The sequence below is a fragment of the Macrobrachium nipponense genome, chromosome 10 (assembly GCF_015104395.2).
Source record: "Macrobrachium nipponense isolate FS-2020 chromosome 10, ASM1510439v2, whole genome shotgun sequence".
Classification (NCBI taxonomy): Eukaryota; Metazoa; Arthropoda; class Malacostraca; order Decapoda; family Palaemonidae; genus Macrobrachium; species Macrobrachium nipponense.
In genome coordinates this window covers 105,028,948-105,051,328 of record NC_087204.1, presented here as the reverse complement: position 1 = coordinate 105,051,328, position 22,381 = coordinate 105,028,948, and the positions used below count along the sequence as shown (strand labels likewise).

The following is a 22,381-nucleotide window of genomic DNA, read 5'->3' as shown; positions in this document are numbered from 1 at the left end:
ATATATATATATATATATATATATATCTATATATATATATATAATATATATATATATTAGTATATATATATATTATATATATATATATATATATATATATAGATCACACATATCCACAGGTAAAAAATAAGAGACAGGGTGTAGGTCCTGACCAGTTTTGGCTTTATTTTCAAGCCATTGACAGACTGATACATAGTATTAGAATTCACGAGTATATATACGTACTACAAAGACAGTACTGACGAACATACACACAACAGTTTGAGACTCCAGATCCACCCACAGGCAGGTGTCAAGGTAGGAGTGGCTTTCAAAACTCATTTGGCTAAAATGAGAATTTATTGTAAATTTTAGCCAAATGAGTTTTGAAAGCCACTCCTACCTTGACACCTGCCTGTGGGTGGATCTGCAGTCTCAAACTGTTGTGTGTATGTTCGTCAGTACTGTCTGTAGTATATATACTCGTGAATTCTAATACTATGTATCAGTCCTTTGTCAATGGCTTGAAAATAAAGCCAAAACCGGTCAGGACCTACACCCTGTCTCTTATTTTTCACCTGTGGATATGTGTGATAAATGAATCACGTGCTAAAGTGATTATAATCATATACAGTGGACCCCCCGTATTCGCGTTCTCCAGATTTGCTGACTCTCACATTCGCGGATTTCTCTCGGGAACGTTTCCCTGCATTATTTGCGGAAAATTGGTGCATTCGCGGTATTTTTCTATGATAAATATCCACAAATTCCTGGTTGTTTTGATGAATTTCATCATAAAATGCACTTTTTGTGATAAAACTATTAAAAAAAACCATGTAGGAAAATTTTTAGTGGGTTTTTCTTGAGTTTTAACTAACAAAATAGGCTGTTTTTAGCATTTTTATAAGGGTTTCAAACATTCGCGGGTTCTAACTATTCACGGGGGGGTCTGGTATGCATCCCCCGCAAATACGGGGGGACCACTGTATACACACACACACACACACACAAAGTAATACCCCGAACTTATGCGATTCAATGTGCGTGAACTAACAATAGCACGAACTTTTCATCGGAACTTAACTAATTATCATGCACGAGTTCTTCACAATAGCGCGAACATTTGCGAACCCTTCAGAAGCACTGCAAAACCCTGCAAAAGTGTTTGTGTAATTTTTATGCAAATTTTAAAATTTTAAAGCTTTTCTGTATAAAATATTTATTAATAACATATTATTTTTATTTTTGTACATGCATAGATATGCAGTTAGTGCATATATGTACTTTTATAAGATGTGATACTCACTCACAAAGCTACTGCATTTTTCAAAGATGATATCCCTTCAGAAACTTTGTTTAATTTCTGAAGTACGTACTAAAGTGTAAAATCAGTACAGAGATTGTGTGTATGCTATTTATATTTTTTTAATTAATACAAAGGCAGTAGGTAATTTAGTGTTAGTCACTATATAAGAACTCCATGATCAACTAGTAAAACATCAGAGTTGTCGTTGTGAAAACTACTTTCTTAACCTCAGAGAAAAGTGCTGATACATTTTGTATGTACTATGTTACATAATTGCAGCACATACAGCTAATGTACTTTCAGAAGATGTGATCCCATTCACTTTTTTTAAAGATGATACCCCTCCAGAGTTTTACCTACATGACGTATGTATTTCTTTTTCTCTCTCCCTCTCTCTCTCTCATTCGCAGTTAGCTCTCATACTAGTTCATGATTTTAAATTGATTTAATTTGACCTTCACCCTCTGCAAACATTACTTATGTACATACATGTCTTCTTTATTTTATTTAATTGTGTAACTTCGTTATGACTGACTTATGAAGTTTACCTAGTGATGCAAAGAAAACTTTTAGTCTGACAGAAAAAGAAAATGGTATCCTATGAATTACAGGTATCTTTAGTATATACATACAAAAATGAATACGTATGTACATAATAGTTACGTTAACTATTTTTATGCCAACTAGTTATTCCTTTTTTAAGGGTAATGTATTAAGCTAACTTTTAAATCAAATTGCAGTAACTTTAATTTTATTTAAAAGTGAGCCTAATACTTAGGGAGCATGATTAGGGTCATCTTTATTTGTTCAAACTAGAAGTAAGCATTTATTAGCAATTTCAGAGACCGTGCCTGAGGGGGTCTGGAACCTAACCTCTCGTAAGTTCGGGTTATTACTATATATATGTGTGTGGGTGTGTTTGTACACAGTACCAGTAAGTGGGAGCATATAAATATATATGTAAAGTATGTACAGTATGTGTGTAATCTCTTGACTGATTCTCATTTTATCTGTAAAAGCAAATTTAGGCCACAGCCAAAACATTAACTAAAATGTATGAAAAGTGAAAATACAGTAGATAAAATCTGAAAATAATTGACATGAGTAAATATGCCAAAAGCATGCTTCCTCATCAAGAGAAGGGATGTAATAAGTAGGGTAGGGGAGAGGTATAAACACCTTGGATCCCGTTGAGGAAGGTTTTGAACAAATATGTAAACTGTTCTTCCACCCATTAACTCAAACTTAAGGCTATCAGGGACCTTTTAGCAAAGCTGTTAGGTGTATCACTGTCTGGAAATTTTTATGCTCTATAGTAATTAAGTATGGTGTGTAGAAAACTATTTCATCCATAGATTTATTGAAATGGCAGTCTCTTCAAGCATGATGTTAACTTCTCTCTTTTTCTCTTCCATCTTGTAATTTAATTTGTGTATCTTGTCAGTCGTGAATGAAGAGGGGGGGACCTTGATATACTACAGCTTAGCTTATAAAAAGTGTTCTGTGGCAAGTACAAACCGTTAACTTCTTGAATGTATTCTTGTATGGAAAGGCATTTGAAGCAGGAATAGGGTACTCCAGCTGGTATAATTGTTAATGAAAAGCCAGGTCGTACCCAAGTTGGTCATGTTGTAAGTTCATGTAGAAGTCAAGTTAGAGTAAGTCACTGCCAGCTTGAGTAATTAGTGGTATCTGTCATGGTATTGTGGATAGGATTAGTTTTAGGGTCCAGATACCTAGCAGTATGTACTAGTTGTATATCTCAAAAGATGGCAGATTAGGTAATGTGGGTAGTTCTGTCATTTGTGATATTCCAGGTAGGATGGCTACCTAGGTACCCACATAGAAGGCTGTATATTTAGTTGTTAACCAACTTGACAGCAGAGGATCTCTTTTGGGTTAGGTTATAAGTTAAATACTGCTTGCTTGGTAAGGTATGCTCTGAAATGTAGAAGACCTTTTGAAAAGTAGGCCTGTTCTTGTGCAGTAGTGATGAGGAATGAGGAATAAAATCTAAATACGTAGTACTGAATTAGAAGCCCATGGTTTATGTTGAGTGAAAAAAAAATGAATTAAGGTTAAACAGTAAGAAATATGGATTATTGTCATGTTGTCAATTTTTAGGTTGCTGTCAGTGTGATTACTGAACTTACCCACTCAAGTAAGGAGGTGGTAGGTACTTTATACCACAGACACATTTTGTTTTTGGGAAGAGGCATGAATTTAGATAACACCAGTTTATCCCATCCCAAAGATTTACTAACAATGATGTGATTTATTTTGCTGCTTTTAGTTGATTGTGCTACAAATTTCTATGTTGAATATTCCTTGATTGAAGTCATGTTCATGTAGGTTTGTTTGGCTTGAAGGAGACAAAAGTATTTGTATTGTGGAATCAAAGGTAATACTATCATATTTGGGTTTTTCAATTGATAGGCTGCTTTATTTTACAACCTTTGTGTTGATTTTGACACATAGACAGTGCATTGATGGATGCATCTTGAGGAATAAGCTGTTTTTTATTGGAATTTCATGGTTTGTTTTAGCATGATACTCTCTACTTGGATTTATTTATTAATTTGTTATATATCAGAAGCTTTTTTTTTCTGTCAGTTCTTCCCTCACTTGTGCATCTTCTCTCACCACACAAGGTGCTTTGTTTTGTCTTGTCAGTGCATTTTATTTTTTGTTTCTTTAGTTGATTTCTCCTTTTATTGTACCGTCTATTTTTAAATATGTCCGAGAGAGGATTCATGGTTGATATTTCATGAAAAACTTAATGTTTGTGCCTTAAAGGCTGAAATTATGCGCAGATTAGTTATGTAGATTCATAGACTAAAAAAATTCAGAAACAAATAAGTATGAAAGGCAACTAAAAAGAAAACTTTGTAATCAATATGCACGTTGTCATAATTATAAATTGTCTTATTATTGATAAAAATGATCTGTGAGGAATTTTCAGCAATTTAAGGCAATCATTGATATTGTTTGCGAATACAAGGCTAACTGTTTGATTTTCATTTACTAGCAAGTTATGAAATTAGGAGTGATAATGTTGAATTTGTCTACAGAGTATGGATTGCTAAGTAGAAAACCTTGATGAATGTTATGTAATATTTTTTATTAAGGGTGAGTTGTGTATCTGCTGAGTTTATTCCTAGTTGTACGTACTCTATATAAAGTCTAAGCACTTTTCATATACAGTTGTGAGTATGTTTAAAACTGTCAGCATTGTAGCAATATCATGGTCTGTTAAGGCACGTAGAATGTCCTTACAAAAATATCATGGAATTGTAGTGTAAATGATGGAGATTGTATTTAGATACTTTTCCATTTTCTCTGTGTTTCATGCTGTATTGTAGCTACGCACAAAAAGTGTACATTGGGATACTGATACCTTGCCAAGTGTTGGGTACTTAGAATACTTTATTGTTTTTCTGGTAAAGTGTCATTGTTTGAGTGACAGTACTGGTAAGTGAGATGCATGGATGTGTAAGTGTTTTAATCGTTCATCAATGTAAAATTCACAAAATCACCTTTCTCGTGGTTAGAAAATTTACTTTGTCACCCATAACTTGTACGTAGCTTTTGTAACATTATGTATGAAGATCCCTCCTATGAATTATTTGCCATGTCTATTCATCTGTATTGTTTGTAAATGTAATGCCTAAACAATGTACTACAGTATTTTTACCCAGTTGCATTTTATCAGCTGTAAACCTTCCACTCATTGCTCTCCTGTGTTGGTAGTTATTGTTTATACTGTAACTTTGAAAGGTAACCTTTGTACGTATACAGTATTTATTATGGGCCAAGGGTATGTTGGAATTTTTCTAAGTCTCACTTATTAGCACATACCTAATTTGTTTGTTATCTCTACAGCCTCATCCAATTAGTCTGAAGTCTGTATTGTCCCTTGGCAAGTGGTCAACAGCGTGCCTAATTTCATGTATAATAGGATGTGCATTGGAAGCAGCTGTCATTATTATTTGAATAGCCTAATGTGCAAAAAGTATTTATTAATTTAAATAAAAGATCAGCTATAGTTGATAGTTGGTCATTTCTGTCCATGTATTTTGACAGCCATCTTCCTATGTGTTTCATGGTATTTCTATGGACAAAATTGTATCCATTGTTGACCAGCATGATGAACTTTCAAAGTCGTTGCCCTTGACTATACTGTAGTACTAGCTTGCTGATTAATTCATCAATTTACAGACATTTAATTTTTGATGTGCATTTTAGTCAAGGTCTGGATGACAAACAGGAATTAAACATGTGCATAAGCCTTCAATTGTTGCATTGATACAGTAAATGTTATTCACAGAAAATCTGTGCTTCCTTGGTGACAGGGAAATATGTGGCAATGCTTGTCAGAGAGCAGCTTTAGAATTTTTTTGTTCAGTAAAGTTGTTTTTTTATAAGAGTAATTATAAAGACACTTTACCCCAGATGACCACTGTGTATTCTGTTGGAAATCCAGTTCAATATGCATTAGAAGATTTTATCTGTGTGAAAATAACAAGAGCATAGTTTGTGGAATAGGTATTGTCGTATTTGAAGAACAAGTGAGACTATTCTCTACTCCTGAGGGATCTATCAACTGTTTTTTTGCTTATTTCATCATTGCCATCCCTCTATCAACTGTTTTTTTGCTTATTTCATCATTGCCACATGCCTCTTTCACAGACCTGGAGGTATCGCTTTTCAGCGAAGACTTACGTATATATTTCTCTTCTTGACACATGCATTGGATTGACAGCTTCAGAGAGGGCATTTCAAATTGTATTATATCCCTATTTTCAGAATTCAGTACTGGAGTTATTATTCCAATGAGGTTTCTCTCTCTCTCTCTCTCTCTCTCTCTCTCTCTCTCTCTCTCTCTCGTCTCTCTCCTCTCTCTCCTCCTCCTCTCCTCTCTCTCTCCGCTCTCTCTCGTCGTCTCGTGCTACTCTCCTCTCCTCTCTCTCTCTCTCTCTCTCTGTGGTGTAGGAATTGATGTGTGTAATCATAAGAAGATGGAAGTAAATGGGGTGTAAGCAATAAAGATTGCTTGTGAAAGATAAGCACATCATGTGAAATTAAAAAAAAAGGCAAGTAGGCTAATTTAGTTCAGTCCCTAAGTTTAAAAGGTAGTTTGCTGCAGTGAATGGAAGGAGAACAATGGCATTTAGAAAGTGCCTTGTTACATAAGAGCAAAATAGTCAACATTATTCTTAAAAAGTCTTGCGGTCTGAGGTGTTGTTTTCTGTAAGTATAATATATTGATCTGTAAAATGTTGTATTGATATATGTTGAGAATCTTAATTTCAAATTGATATATGTTGATAATATTAATTTTAAAAAAGGTTTCAAGTAAGTTTAGAGTCAATCTTTCTATGTTTGGTAAGGTTTTGTTTAAATTTGCTGACACTGCTCAGGACGGTTTGTTTTGTGGAAGGTTTTTGTGTATATTGTTTCTAGGGTGTATTGTGAATGTACGTGTGCCTATTGTTGTAAGAGGTCTACCCGTTATGAAACAGTTATTAAGATACTGGCACAGCTGGTTGATTGCTTACAGTAAGACAAACTACAGTACTGATGTTAATTTGAAATGTTTAGTACAAGAGCTGCTTGCTTAACAGATAAAGTTTGAGTTGTCATGGTGTTGGTTGTCTTTCTGTATAATACTACTGTATATTGCATTTGAGTGAAAGTTTTATTGTAAGTGAATGGTTTTTTCTTTTTATAATATGCAGTTCCTGCCACTTAACCAAAATTAGGAGCTTTGAAGTATGTATAGGAAGTCAGTTAAGTATTTAATCAAGGAATTTGGGTATACATATCACCTTATTTGTTTTGAGCATTAGAGAATGGAATATTGAGAATTTTGTCCAGTACTATATATATTAAGCAGTGAAATTCTCTGAGGGAGAGATCAATATTGCTGTGTATGATCATTTTTTCCGACAAAAATCATGAGGACTTGTACTTGCAACAACAGAAGTGCCAGAGCATTTTTTTTTAATCCAGTGACACTGGAAAATTTGTTTTAGAAAGACTGATTCCCAGTTTGAATGCAGTGAACTTAATTGTCTAATGTTGAAGTAGCACCTATTATTTAGTGAGTTGTAAATCAGTGTGCGTTGTGTTAGATCTTTGACAGTAGTACTGTACTCTCTTTCATGTTTTGTAAAATTAGTTTGTTCTCAGAGTGTTCACAAGTAGCTGGAAATTTTCGTCCCTATTTGTTGCTCTGTTACACCATTCAAGAAATATGAAAAAGTGTGAAATGAGAAAGTAGTCTTAGATCTTGGAATGTAACAGATTTTGTTTTTGTAAAAAAGTACAGCACTTTTAAAAGTTTATATGTTTTAGGTACTTTTTCTTGTACAGCATTTAATATGCACATTCTTCCATTAATAATATTTTCAGTATGACTTATCACAAAGACCATGATGGTTACCATAAGAATTTATGGCAGTTGTGGTAAAGTTAGCTTGATGTAAGTGTTGAATTTTGTCATTACTTTCTCAAGATTATCACCAGGAAGATTACATGTTCCTGCTGTAACTATTTGTTACTTGATTAGTCTTACTGTTAGAAGTAAAGCTTTGTAATGTCATATGTTTTCCGTATAGAGGAGTGTTGCATCACTTAATTACCATTAGATTTTAGAGTTGAGCGCTGTAGAAACTTATTCATCAGTTTTTATTCACGTTGTATCATACAAAACAGTCTGTCGGGGTAATTGATGTATTTTTTTTTTATTCTGGCTCCATTCACATGCATGCTAACTTTAGTAATCTTGACCCGAAAAAGAAAGTATGTTATCTCATTTTCAGGGTTTAGCTTTTACAAACTACCTAGTTTATAGTATGTGCCATTTCCCATGTTACTCCTGTCTTATTTGCAAACCAGCTTGTTTATAGACTAATTGGAAACTTGAAACGTGAAGTCTAGAAATTGCCTGACTTCATATCACAGTTAGTTTATATTTGCTGATTTCTGTGTGGATAACACTTTATTTTTATTTAATACTAGCTCAAGTAGTTTAAGAATGTGGTCTTGAATTTGGCATTGCCTTATGTATTGTAAGTGCAGCACAGAGGCAGAATGCATAGAATAGATGAGCATAAGCATATTGGTTTCATGAATAGTGAATGTTATGAGATTTAGTGATCATATGGTTTTTTTACACTTGCTGTATATCTTTTCAGTATCTAGAATTATGTTAGAAAATGCTGAGATTACCACTGAAATTCAAACCTCATGATGTAAACAGGTTTTCAGAACAGTATTAATTTCAAAGAGTATTTAACCTTATATAAACTACTTCTCTATAGCAAGTTTTTCTTTCTCTCCTTCTCTCTCTCCTCCCTCCTCTCTTTACTCGTCCTCCCTCCTCTCTCTCTCTCTCTCTCTCTCTCTCTCTCTCTCTCTCTCTCTCTCTCTCTCTCTCTCTCTCTCTCTGCAGATGATTTTCATGCAAACCTAACTTGTTGTTTATTTAAGTAGTCATAGGGTTTTGTAATTCATTTATAGGTGTTGAGGAAATGAATGTTCAATTTTTTTTTATCATAAAATTTTGGTGTTTGACAAAAGTGTGATCCTTTTTTGTGTACAAATGCTTCTTGTCTAAATTTTTTTTTATAATTCTAATTTTAGTCCAAATTTGGAAAGAGGGATTTAATAGATATATAACATTCACATTTTTATGGTAGAAATAATAAATTTTTGGTAAAAGAATGGGCTGTGTCCAGAAGATTAAGGCAGTTTTAAAATAGATACTTATAGGGTTTGTCTTCTATTTTTGTTTTCATCTTTTTCATTTCCTAGAATACTGGTATTAAAATTCATAGCTAATTTTAAATATGTTGGAAAATTTTGCTGACTTACAGAAGTTTTTGTGTTGTAGAATTAGGATTATTTTATTAACAAACTTTTATTTTTTTTAATGATCTGGATCTTGAATGAAAATGCATTTATTCCTTCTTAATAATTTAGAATTAACATTTCAATGAATAACCTATGTACTGTATTGACCAGAGTAAGGGAAATAGTGGATGTATTTTGAAAGTGTGGAAAAATCTACTTCAGTTATTGTGATGTTTAAACACCCTTGCTTGTCATTTTTTTCTTTGAAGATTCTGTAGTTATATATCAGTGCTAATTTTTGATTGTGTATTTTGACAGACAGCAGAACTGAATGCAGCGAGGGAAAGAGTGCGAGAGCTTCAAAATCGTTTGCAGGAGCTCGAGGAAAATCTGACATTAACCCAAAAGGAGCTTGTAAAAGCACAGGAGATTAATTCTCGACTTCAGAGAGATTTAAAGGTACTGTGTCATAATTAGGATTAGACTGACTTGTCATTGGAGATATTTTATGAAAATGATAAGAATGTATATAATGCAATTTTGTACATTTGCTTTGCCAATGAATAATCCAAGGCAGTATGAAATAAAATACACCTGAGAAAAAGTGTACGTGTGTTGTTGATGGGGTGTAATTTTCATGTCATATTGCTAGTTAAAAGGACCATTAGGTATTCAAGGAAATATGGATCACTGAGGAAGAAATAGGATAGAAAAAGGCTTTCAAAAACTTGAACATTCTTTTAACCGAATCTGCTTTTACAGGAAAACGTAGCACAAAAAGAAGATCAAGAGGAGCGCATTGCAACGCTAGAGAAGAGGTATCTCAATGCTCAGAGAGAATCTACTTCTTTACATGACCTGAATGAAAAGCTGGAAGAAGAACTGAAAAATAAAGAAGCACAGTACAAGGTAGTCAGATTTTTTAATCATTTGTTGGAGTTCACTTTATGACAGTACCAGACAATTAATGACTGGGAACGTATAGAACAAAGTCTATAACAAAATGTAATCATTAAATACGTACAGTACAGTACCGGCTTACGGCAGAAATCAACTAAAGGTGCAGTGCTGGAACAGATCCCTACCATGGTCAAGTATGCACTGCATTAAGTTATGGGCATAGATCTTTTAAAGAATTTTTGTCTGCATTTTCAAAATTTTTTAGTATTGGGAGTTGAGAAATTGTTTCAGAGCAGTCGTAAATGAGGAAAACACCCATTTGTACAAGCCTTAGAAATTCAGGGTTTTTCACACATTAGTTTAGGCATACTGTACTATGATGATGATGATAATAATTATATTGTAACTTTGGAATGCTTTTGAAGTGGAGCTTTATTCTGTTACTTGTGGTGTAGTTGTTTTTTTAAATATTTTCCTTTTTGCATGGATAGTTACAAGAAGACAAGATACGTGCATTGCAAGAAAAAGTGGAATTGAGCGAACAGAAGCTTGCGCAGTATGCCAAACTCCCTGATGTTGAACAGGAGTTGAAGCAACGCATGGAGGCCTTACATCAGGTGAGAAATCTTTCATATTTCTTTTAATACAGATATTTTTAAGTAGAAGTTTTCTCTGAAAGCATTTACTCTGCTTTTGAATAAACATTGGTCTATATGGAATTGGGTTAATTAGGGAAACTGTCTTCCAAAGCTTTGTGTTACTGGTTGTTATCAGTAAGAAAGGATCTTTTCTTTGCATGGACTCATTTCTGTATAGCATTTTCCCATTAATTTTTATATACTGTAAGGCACTCTTATGATACGTAGTCCTCAATGGAAACCAACTTTTATATCAAGTCTGTCTGACAAACCTGCTAGTTGGCACTCTAGATTTTATCATGATATCTAATTGTTTTTTCTTTGCAGTCTATGGAATGCCTCAACATTCACAGAAAACTCATTTACTTTTAGCATGTTACTTCTCCAAGAGCTATCTCATTTTATCATGAAGTTCATGATAACTTCTTTAGTTTGGTTTCCCTGGTGCAGAGACAAGTTGGCAGCTGTTAATATGAACATTTTATTTTGACCTTTCTTCCCCAACATTCTTTGATACCTCCAATTGTGTTCTGGTGGCCTTACCTTGTTAAAATCTCACACAGGTGTACGGTATAAGTTTTTTTGTATAGTACCTTTTAACATTCATTGCTAATCCTATTCTTCTGGCCCTTATCCTTTGATTTCAAAAGTTATATTCCAGTGGCTGGCTCACAAGCTGCTTTTAGCAGATTTCATACTGTTGTGGATTAACTTTGAGCCTAACCATTTTCTATCTTAAGGTTATACGCGACTTCAAAATAATTCAGACTTGATATTTGTCCATACGTATACCATATTGCCATCCTCCTTTTTTTAAAATTCATTCTCGTAATTAGTAGATTATCAAATTATTTCTCTGTTGTGATGTTTTGTGTTTATATTACTCCTAATTTCTCCTTTTTGATCTTTCAAATATTATTTTATGATGATAAAGTTGTAAAAATTTTAAAAAATATATGACCTTTCAGCTATAGAAATCTCCATGCATTGTTGAAGAACCTTTTCTCTACTGAGTGTCTAAGATTATGTCTATTATTAGTCAATTACACATACTATTCATTAATATAAAGCCACAGTTCCTATTGAAATTGTAAAAGTTTTCAAATGCAAATCAGTGCTTTACGTGAACTTACGACTATGGCCCTTGAGCAGTAGAGGCTTGGCATAATTTTATCAAGGTACTGATGCTCTGCCAGAGGATGAGGAGCACCTTCAAGTTGTTTATAATCCATATTCACACATACCAATGAATCTCTGCTGTAAAATGGTACACTTCAAAGTACGTAATACATCATGAAGAGGATCTTTCTGTAAGGCAGTGGTTTTTTTTGTGTAAAATATTATAAGTAATGATATTTTTGTAGCTGCACAAAATTGCCCAGACTCACTCTTAAGTGGTCAAATGGGTAACACTTCCTCATAATTAACTCCCTCTCCTTTTCTTATGCCTTGTGTGTCTTTCCAGTTGGAGGAGTGGTGGAACTGGAAGTTTGATGAAGTGTTTTATGTTTATGGACATAAAAGTTTTTTTTAATGTCTGTTCACTCAAAGACATCCCATTGGCTGATAATCGGATATCTCTTTAGCCTTAATGTCAATAGAAATGAGAAGCAGCTTTCTAGGTGGGATATTATCATCAGTTAACCCTTAAATGCCAAGCCGGTATTTCCGAAAGTGTCTCCCATATGCCGGCGACGTTCGCGAGAGAGCGCCGACGCGGAAAAAAAAGTTTTTAAAAAAGATCACAGCACACTTAATTTTCAAGATTAAGAGTTCATTTTGGGCTCCTTTTTTTTGTCATTGCCTGAAGTTTAGTATGCAACCATCAGAAATGAAAAGAAAATATCATTATGATATGTAAATATTGGCATATATGACAGCGCGAAAAAAAATTTCATATATAATTGTATACAAATCGCGCTGTGAGCAAAACGGTTAAAGCTAATGAGTTAATTATTTTTTTGTTGTATTGTACACTAAACTGCAATGATTTTGGTATATAACAAATTGTAAAACGATCAAAGCAACACACCTGTTTTCAAAAATTCACCATAAATCGAAATATTGTGCTAGAGACTTCCCATTTGTTGCAACATGAAGGTAATTGATGGAATATTACTAGACTGTAAGTGTTGTAGCTTACAATTGCAGTTTTCGACCATTTCTGTCGAGTTAAAGTTGACCGAAGGTCAAATTTTTCTATTTATCGTTATTTATATGAAAATATTTCAAAACTGATGAAAGCTACAACCATGGTTTGTTTTCTGCTGTATTCTCATGAAATTGCACACATTTGCATATATAAAACTTTATGTAACGGCTAATTTAAAATGGTGCAAACATTACAACAATCGGACGAAAAAATTTATAATTTTTTCGGAAGAGTTACCGCGCGGACGTAAGGAAAAAGTTTTTTTCATAAATTCACCATAAATCAAAATATTGTGCTAGAGACTTCCAATTTGTTGCAAAATAAAGGTAAATGATTGAATATTGCTAGAATATAAGAGTCCTAGCTTACAATTGCGTTTTTCGACAATTCCGGTCAAGTCAAAGTTGACCGAAGGTTGATATTTTGGCACATCTTTATTTATATGAAAATATTTCAAAACTGATAAAAGTTACAACCATGGGTTGTTTAATGTTGTATTCTACATGAAATTGCGCACGTTTTCATATATAATACTCTATGTAACGGCTAATATAAAACTGTCCAAACGTTATGACAATCGGACGAAAATTTTTGTATTTTTTACCGTGCGGACGTAGGAAAAAGTTTTTTTTCTAAAATTCACCATAAATCAAAATATTGTGCTAGAGACTTCCAATTTGTTGCAAAATGAAGACAAATGATTGAGTATTACTAGAATGTAAGAGATTTAGCTTATAATTGAGGTTTTTTACCATTTCGGTCGAGTCAAAGTTGACCGAAGGGTGAAATTTTGGCACTTATCGTTATTTATATGAAAATATTTTAAAACTGATAAAAGCTACAACCATGAGTTGTTTTTTGTTGTATTCTACATGAAATTGCGCACATTTTCATCTATAATACTCTATGTAATGGCTGATATAAAATGGTGCAAAAATTATGTCAAAGTGACAAAATAATTTCTGAGATGTGTCGCTGATGCTTTTTAGTGCAAGAAGAAAAAAATTCGCGCTTGCGCGCCTAGCTAACGATTGTAAACAAAACAACAGCTTGATCCATGAGCTCCCAGCATCCCCCAAGGCGTGTGATTCAAAAGTTTTTGCCTAGTAGGCCTATAACTATTTTTCCGCGAATTAAAAAAAAAATGTTTTCGTCGACATACCATAAGTCAGTTCGGCACCCGACAGACAATTTTCGTCGATGTTCAATACGTCCAATCAGCGTTAAAGGGTTAAGAAAGTAAAGTGCAATATAGTATCAAAATCTGTCAGATTATCAGGTCGGAAAAAATTGCCTTCCTAAGAAAGATAAGACAAAGATTAAGATCCAGATACCATCTGGAAACTACATCAGTCGTGACATGTAATGGTATTTATTAGATTGAATAATATACATAAAGAAACATAACTCACGGGGAGGAAATGGAACCATAGGCCTAAGTATTTGTAGTTCTGGCTCATGATGATGCAGTTGTACCTGGAATGTAAGACATTGTCATTTTACAGAGACACAGTGCCCTCCAAAAATGCAAGGTCTGTTGGCAGCTTTGTTTATGAACAGGTAAAGTGAGCAAGTTCATTGAAAAAAAGCAAGAAAGTCAAGGCAAACTGATGCAAAATTAGTTTAATTAAATATAAGAAAGGTTGGAGACAGCAAGTCCCTACAATAGGCAAGGTACATACTTAATTTCCCCAAGCACTGACCAAGGTATTAAGAGAGGCTAGTCCTAAGTTGGACACTGGCAATTCTAAACATGGATTACTTTGTTCTTAGGCCATTGTTGTTAAACAAAAAGTACTCTCTATAAGGTAGTGTACATTTTATTTATATTTTATTTATTTTTTTTTATTATTATTGGACGTAAGCACAATCTTTCGATGTTTGAAACAGTCATAATAACCATTAAATTCCTAATTAAGCTTCTAAAAGAATGACTGCTTAAATGGGAAAAAGATTAATACAGAGATAAGACCTCATTACTATAAAGATAAATAAAGCTTCAGATAATGTGTATGTGCTTGTTGAAGCATATAGCAAAGCAGGAAGTGTTAAAATAGTTTTTCTTGGAATTTAAATAGAAGGATATTCCTTTGAATGTTACTTATGTCTGAGTCAGCAGAGATGCAAGTTACAGGCAGCAGTCCCCGGTTATCAGCGATCTAGTTTTATGGCACTTGTCTAGTGCCATAAATCAGCAATTTATGCTGCCATAACTGGCCGAGTTCCGGTTATCAGCACCATATGGCGCCATAAGGGGCCGAGTTACGGTTATCAGCACCATATGGCGCCATAACGGGCCGAGTTCCGGTTATCAGCACCGTATGGCGCCATAAGGGGCCAATAATAGAATTATGGCATCAACAACTGGTTACGGTGCCATTGTGGAGCCATAGATTGCTAAATTTTGGTTAATGGCGGTTTTCACTTACGGGCTCACCCCCGGGAACATAGCCCTAGCCGATAACTGGGAACTGCCTGTAGTTCATGTACTATTTTCTCACCCTGTAGGGATTACTACTCATAGAGTTGTGTGCTGCTTGCTTTTGGTGAAGCTAAAGGCTCTTTGCTGTGATCCTTGGCACCAGCTGCATTGTTTTTTGCCTTTTCACAACAATTGTCTGAGATCTTTTCTCAGCAAACATAACTTCCGGAAAGAATGAGATCATTTTGCATACTGTTTGCAGGTTTTATATAAGTGGCTTTAGTAAGGCAATGGTTTGTACTTCATACAAGCACATAGTCTTTTACCTGGAATAGATATTTGTTTGTGGTATTGCAGTGAACTCTTCATGAAGTGACCTAGTGTTATTTCTTCATACAACATCTGACAGTATTGCTATTCTTACTGATGTAGGTGTATACACACTGGCATTATCTGTTTATCATTAAACTACAAAGTATATTAAATGATGTCAAATTTTTTTGTCATTAGTAAATCATCTAGCTTGGAGAACTTTCACATTGTGATCCATTTACACTTCTGGTTTTTATAATAACTTTTTGAAGCAGGCTATTTACTAAACTTAAGCAGTTTACAATACATAAATTTCTTTCATTCAGCTAAAATTTAGTAGCATGTCACAGGTATACATTGCATAACATTGGTAATTGGCTCCAAATCTTGCTGTCAGCTTGAGTCAAGAAATGACTTAACTTGAATTTGTGCACTAAAAATTGGCATAGACCCCTTGTAACCACCCAGTAACATCATCAATAGCATTGTTACATAGAAATAGAAAGAAAATTTTATAATTCAATGTTTTTGCAGTATTTTTTTAATTAAAATTATACATTTTCCTTCTTACTTAGATAAAGAATATCCAAAACAGTTCATCCAAAAACAATCCTAAGCACCCTACAAAAAACCAGTAATGATGTTAGTATCATGTAGAAGTCCTCACAGGAATGGTGAAAGGAAGATTTGAAGACAATGAGCTGTCATCTGTTTTTAAAAACATGTTCATGTCTTGAAAAACGGACGAAAGCTGGATGTCTTCAAATTTTGCTTTCACCTTTACTGTGGGCGCCTCCAAATGGGGTTATATGCCATCAAACCATTGTAGTATCGGATGACATTAATAACGTCGCTAACCGACATAAACTTGAGTAAATTGATGCAAAGCAGTTTATTTCCCATAATGTTATTATAGAAAAATCAGTGTAAAATTGAAAGTACCTCGCAGTTTCTTAAGGCATATGGCTGTACATGTACCTCCTGAACTAGAAGTGAAGCATACACACTCCTAGTGAGGTGACTTCGGACCATCATAATATTTAAAAGCAATTTACTACTGCCAGAAGTAAGATCCTCATGTAAATAGGCTATTTGAAGTAAGAGTCATCTTAAACGTAACTGTAGAGAAGTATATTGATTACATGTGCAAAACACTGATCAGTGAGAATATGCATAATTTGACTCACACTTGTAGTCATACGGTTTGTATCGGTCACTGCCATTTTATGTAACAACACTACTGTGTCAATGTATTCTGGCTTTTTACATCCAAACCCAAAATAACAAACATCTTCCTCATATTCCTGCCCTGTCGTACCTAACATCTGCTATTGTTCTCCTGATCCAGTCTATTTTTCATCCCCATCCTCATCACATGGTCCAATTTTTCCCGAACCTTCCAAAGTTACATCATTGGCAACTTAAATCTGCATAAATACTGTACTTGAGTTTCAAGCACATTAATGTGTTTTACTTTTAACAACTGTTGGCCCTTCCTTGTATTAGTAAGACAGATATTAAACCTTTTATAGCTCTTATTGCTTTCCAAACTTGTGGTATCCCTATGTTTTTGCATTATTTCTAACCGTTATTGCAGTGCTTAGTTCACTCTGACAACTATTTAAAATCCAGAATCATAAAATTATTATATACTGCATTACTATCAAGCATAATTTCCTCTGAATAATCACGTGCTATGGCTCTTTAAAACTTATCTAAAGTCCTGTTTATTTTATTTCTAATGCTGTTCCAAGCTACTTCTTTGTCTAGAAACACCATCTCAAATTTAGTACTGTAATGTAATTTTTGTTACTAAACTGTTTAAAAACCTTGACACTTTTTTATCCCCTTAGATTTAGCTTGAGAATCTATTTCAGCTTTCACTTTTCCTGTGGCATCATCACTAAATAGCATTTGGAATAAAAGTTGTAGGTATGTAGCAGTGCCCCAGCTTTTACACAAGTAGTTTTCCCTAGCTGTGTAACCTATGCTGTTGTGAAAGTGTTCTCCCCTTTTGTCTTCCTTTTAAATTGAAAGAATTTTGACAGTATCATTGATGTTTCAAAACCAGGTCCTGTTGCCAACCTAGTTTCCAAATGTCCCCTGCCTAACCCATTCATTAGGGCATAATTGTAAGTTGTGTGTTCTTAGTGAAAGGGTATTTTCCTATGTAATTAAACTTGATGATAGCAGGCTTCGTGTTTTTATGTACTGTAGTAGGCAAACAAATTTTACCATGCAATATTACCAAGAGACTTTCTAGGTATGCAGGAGATGGCAACACCTCAGGGAAGGCCACTTCCTGTTATCCCACAAGGAGATCGAGATGATGAGGAGTCCCACATATATTGAGGCTTGGATGCACCTGTGACAGCAGCACTTAAAAGGGAAGACGACTGCACTAATGAAAGGGTTAAACCTGACCCTCTCCCTTTCCACCCATGAATACAAAGACCCACTGCATTCGACTCTATCCATTCCTCCTCCAACACACACACATGTATTACCCCATTTTTTTTTTTACTTGCCTTAAGTTAGGAAATTTTACTGTGAACTATTTCTCTGCCTCGATTCTCATATTACCCCAGAAGCCCCTTTCCCAACAGGTCCAAGAAAAGCATGGTAGCGCCGAAGATCGTATCCAACGTTTGGAGAATCAGCTGGAAGAAAAAGGTGCTGAATTGCTACGACTGAATCAGAGGTTGAAGATGAATGAAGAGCACAATTCCAGGTTATCTGCTACTGTTGATAAGTTACTCCAAGGTGCGTTGAAATAATGTGTGAAATACATGCAAATGATGCTGCATTTTACTCAATTTTGTATGTCGGTTATAAATTTAGGAAGAGGGTTGGAAACAATTCTTTATTGGTCAGCATAATTTTAGAATGTTAATTTTTTAAGCAAACTTGATTAGATTATTTATCATATACCTGAGATTATTATTATGTAAACTTATGTACAAATCAGTAAAAGGACTGGATATACTATATTTCGGAAATAAATTATGGAGAAAACATTAGGTTGTGCCTTAAAGGACAACACATGTCATTTATCATTTATTATTTCTGATAAGTTATTCTCCGTATTGTTCAGAGTCAAATGAAAGACTACAAGTTCACTTGAAGGAAAGAATGCATGCTTTAGAAGAGAAGAATGGACTCACTGCTGAACTTGAGAGAACCAGAAAAATATTAGAAGACTCCACGCAAGAAAAGGTAAGATTGTTATGTCAAGCATTCTGGGTCCTGGTTTTTTTTTCAGAAAAGAGAAAAACTTGAACCAGGGCACAGATTACTTCATTTATTTTTACCTTTATTTTTAAGTATATAAAGAGATGTAGTGCACATTGATTTATTTACATATGATCATCCAAGCTGAAAAAATACTTTTATTGCCTTCAATCTTAGTGACGCATTGACGGATAAAGGGTTAGATTTGTGACAGGAGGTACTCTTATTTCACATGATTGCAAAGAGGTTTTACTTTATGGTGGTGTTCTTTTGATGTTGTGTAGTGTATATGATTTATGATACCCTTTTCAATTTTTTTATGGTTTTATGATAGTGAATCAACCTCTTCATTAAAGAAATAATCATGAATAGTCATTGTCAGATATTACATTTGATTGTTGCTTTTGACAAAGTGAAAATATTGTGTGCATCTTTTGTAAGATTTTCCAAAGTTTTGTTCAGATATCTTGCAACGTTTTCTGGAAAAAAGCAGTAAAAACAAAATGAATGGGAAGTTTTTGTCATTTTCAGTTATTTTAGTTTACTTGCTCTTGACCATTTAGAAGGTTCAATGCTAATGCATTCCATTGCAAAATTTAGCCTTTTTGGTTGGTTTTGGAAAATGTTTGGTTCCAGAAGTCATGGTTTTTTTTTTGGCTGCCTCTGTGAATTTTACTTCATACGAGTTAAAACATTATTTATTGTGACTGAATCATGTAGTATATGTGACTAAGCCTATTTTGTGAATGCCACAATGGGTTATTCATATAATTGGAATGGGAGAATATAGCAATTTTCAGTTTGAACATCTTTCAAAGAAATATCGGATTGTATCCATTACAGTATACAGGCGGCCCGTGGTTAACGGCGCAATCGCTTAACGGGGAATCGGTTTTACGGCTGTCATAAGAAATATTCATTAAAAAAGATAAGGTATTTTTATGGCACAATTTTCAGTTAACATCGCCGCTAGCACCGTTATGTCTAATGAATACATAACATTCACAGAAATACTGTTCAGACCTTAAAGGTTATGCAAATGATATTAAAAAATTCTAATTTATATCATTGAATCACGTTTTTATAACAAATTATATTTACAATTGTTGCATAAATTGATTTTAAAAGACAAAATGCGTGTATACATTTGATTTTGCAACACTGCAATTTGTTTGTTTTTCCATGGGATAGAAGTACAAAATATAACTCTGCAACTCAGTTGATTTTTTGCTTTGTTACACAAGCAAAAAATTAAGGTACGACCATATGAGCTCGAGATGCCACTGCTATGTAGATGGCATAGTGACGAAAATTAAGATCAGCACAGAAGAAAAAGTAAATACGTATGCATCTTTTCCATAAATCTTTTAAAAATATATGCATTACTTCACTGTATCCAATAATAATGTATTTATTCTCATATTATTGTATTATAAAATACTACGGTAGATCTAAGCCGGTATTCCATGGAGTGGCCAATGTTTTGGTTTGGAAATCAGCTGCTGGCATATACGAGTTTGTTTCGCCATATTTTACACAATTCTGAGTGAATTTCTTGCCTCTAGTTAGTATAAACGAATATCTAGATACTTGACTTTTATGAGACAAGGTTATTTCTGAGCTAAACCTGTGTCGCTCCGTGAAATGTCCTTATAGCACTCATTTCTAAGGTATAAATATTGCTAAATATATCAGAGAAAAAACTATATTGGATAATACCAGGATAAACATAGTTCGCTCACCCCTGTATTAGGGTGTCAGTATAAAACTGGGGGCGAGTGATACCATTACCAGAGGTTTCCTGCCATTTAGTCTCTTCCTTTGTCAATTTCCCCTTTCAAATTAGGCACCATACCAGCACCATCTACCGCCCACTACCGCTACTACTAGTGCCTTGATAGCCATTCCTTTAAATAGCACTGTCGTGGACACTTGTGTCTTTGACTGTAATGACATTATTTTAGAATAAAATGAGATGCTATAAACGCCAGGAATCTTCGGTATCTAAGTTGAGTACTGCAATTATCAATTTATGTTTGTAAGTGTAGCAAATTTAATCATAAGTATGTTTTAGTTGTATGTTACATAAATGGAGCCTAGCTTGCACTGCTCCCGAGTCAGCCATTACATACATCGCTACCCGTAACTTTATGACGACTTCCAATTGGTCTCCTATACTAATTGTAGTCGCGTTGTTATTGATTTTGCACTCACTCAAGAGTTACAAAAAATTGTAGATATCTTGACGTTTTATAATAGATATCCTGGCGCGAGGATGATTCGGACCTACTTACACAAACCAAGGAGGAAGGAGGTCAGATTGATATTCCTTCCACTGGAGAGGCTTCTCCTTTTGATTCGTCGGATCATGAGTACAGCCTATCTCCCTCCCCCCTCCCCTCTTTTCCCTTGGTCTGCTTAAGGAGGATACCTCCTTCACCTTACCAGGCTGGAATTCCCTGAGGGAGGGGTGTAAGGCCCTTTGGGACCTTATTCTGTTTCATGAGCCTCCCTGGCCTACCTTACCAGATCGTGATTGAAATCACGTCTCGGGAAGGTTAGGCTAGCCGCTCAGAGCCACCCTGGCTGTCCTGACCAGATCGTTCCGATCGAGAGAAGGTTAAGCCAGCTTCTCTTTAAACAGAATTATGTACTTATCCTCTTTATCCTTATCCCCTCTCGCGCCAGGGCTATTGTATTGTGTTAATTATATAAATTATTGTTTTTATGCATGACACTTACCTGGCAGGTATATATATAGCTTATCCTCTTGACGCACTGGCAGAATTTCAAAACTCGCGGCAACCGCTAGTACACTGGTAGTTCAGGTGATGGCCACCCCGCTCCCGTGGCGCTGGTACTTGGAACTATTCCCGTTTTCCTCAGATTTTTTCTCTGCCAGCCGAACCGGCAACATCGTTGTTGGTTCTCTGTTAGAATTTCCTGCTCGTTATCTGACTTTTGGATATTGGTATCGTATTCACGAAGTTAGAGTGGCAATCGCATTTGTTTGGACCTTGTTTAGTATGTCTGATTCAGGAAGTATGTTTAGAGTTTGTGTGAAAGAAGGGTGTAAGGTGAGACTGCCGAAATCATCGGTAGATCCACATACTGTTTGTAAGAAGTGTCGGGAGTTTGTATGTACGTGGGACAATAGGTGCGATGAATGTCAGTGTCTGAATGAGAAAGAGTGGAAGGCTCTTATGAAGTATGTGGAGAGATTAGAAAAAGATCGGGTTAGAAGATCTGTATCTAGGAGTGAAAGATCGGGATCTTCGAGTAAACCTTTGGATGAATCTTTGCATGTGTCTTCTCCAGCTCATTCACATGTAGATGTAGCACCTTCCCCCCAGGTTTCTCCTGCTCCAGTTGCTGTATCTGAGGATACTACTGATCCACAAATAGTGAAAGTGTTCGCTGCCCTTGCGTCCATGGGAGACCAAATTAAACGTTTAACAGACAAAGTGGAAGTGTTTGGTGACAGTGTTGTGGAGGGGGCGCCTGATCGTCTCTCTCGTACTCCTAGACCTAGACCTCTGTCAAGCTCCCAGACCCAAGGGAGAAGGCATGTCGACAGTCGAAAG

The 22,381-nt window shown here is 34.9% G+C and overlaps 1 protein-coding gene across 1 annotated transcript in view; it reads left to right on the top strand.

Annotated features, from left to right (window-relative positions):
* LOC135223869 (liprin-alpha-1-like) overlaps positions 1 to 22,381 on the top strand; it is a 294,483-nt gene that overhangs the window by 135,487 nt on the left and 136,615 nt on the right. Inside the window, exons 7-11 of the mRNA XM_064262769.1 lie at positions 9,461 to 9,601; positions 9,905 to 10,051; positions 10,534 to 10,659; positions 18,155 to 18,329; positions 18,661 to 18,782. Of these exons, the coding sequence (XP_064118839.1) occupies positions 9,461 to 9,601; positions 9,905 to 10,051; positions 10,534 to 10,659; positions 18,155 to 18,329; positions 18,661 to 18,782 (711 nt within the window). The remainder of the gene's footprint in view (positions 1 to 9,460; positions 9,602 to 9,904; positions 10,052 to 10,533; positions 10,660 to 18,154; positions 18,330 to 18,660; positions 18,783 to 22,381) is intronic.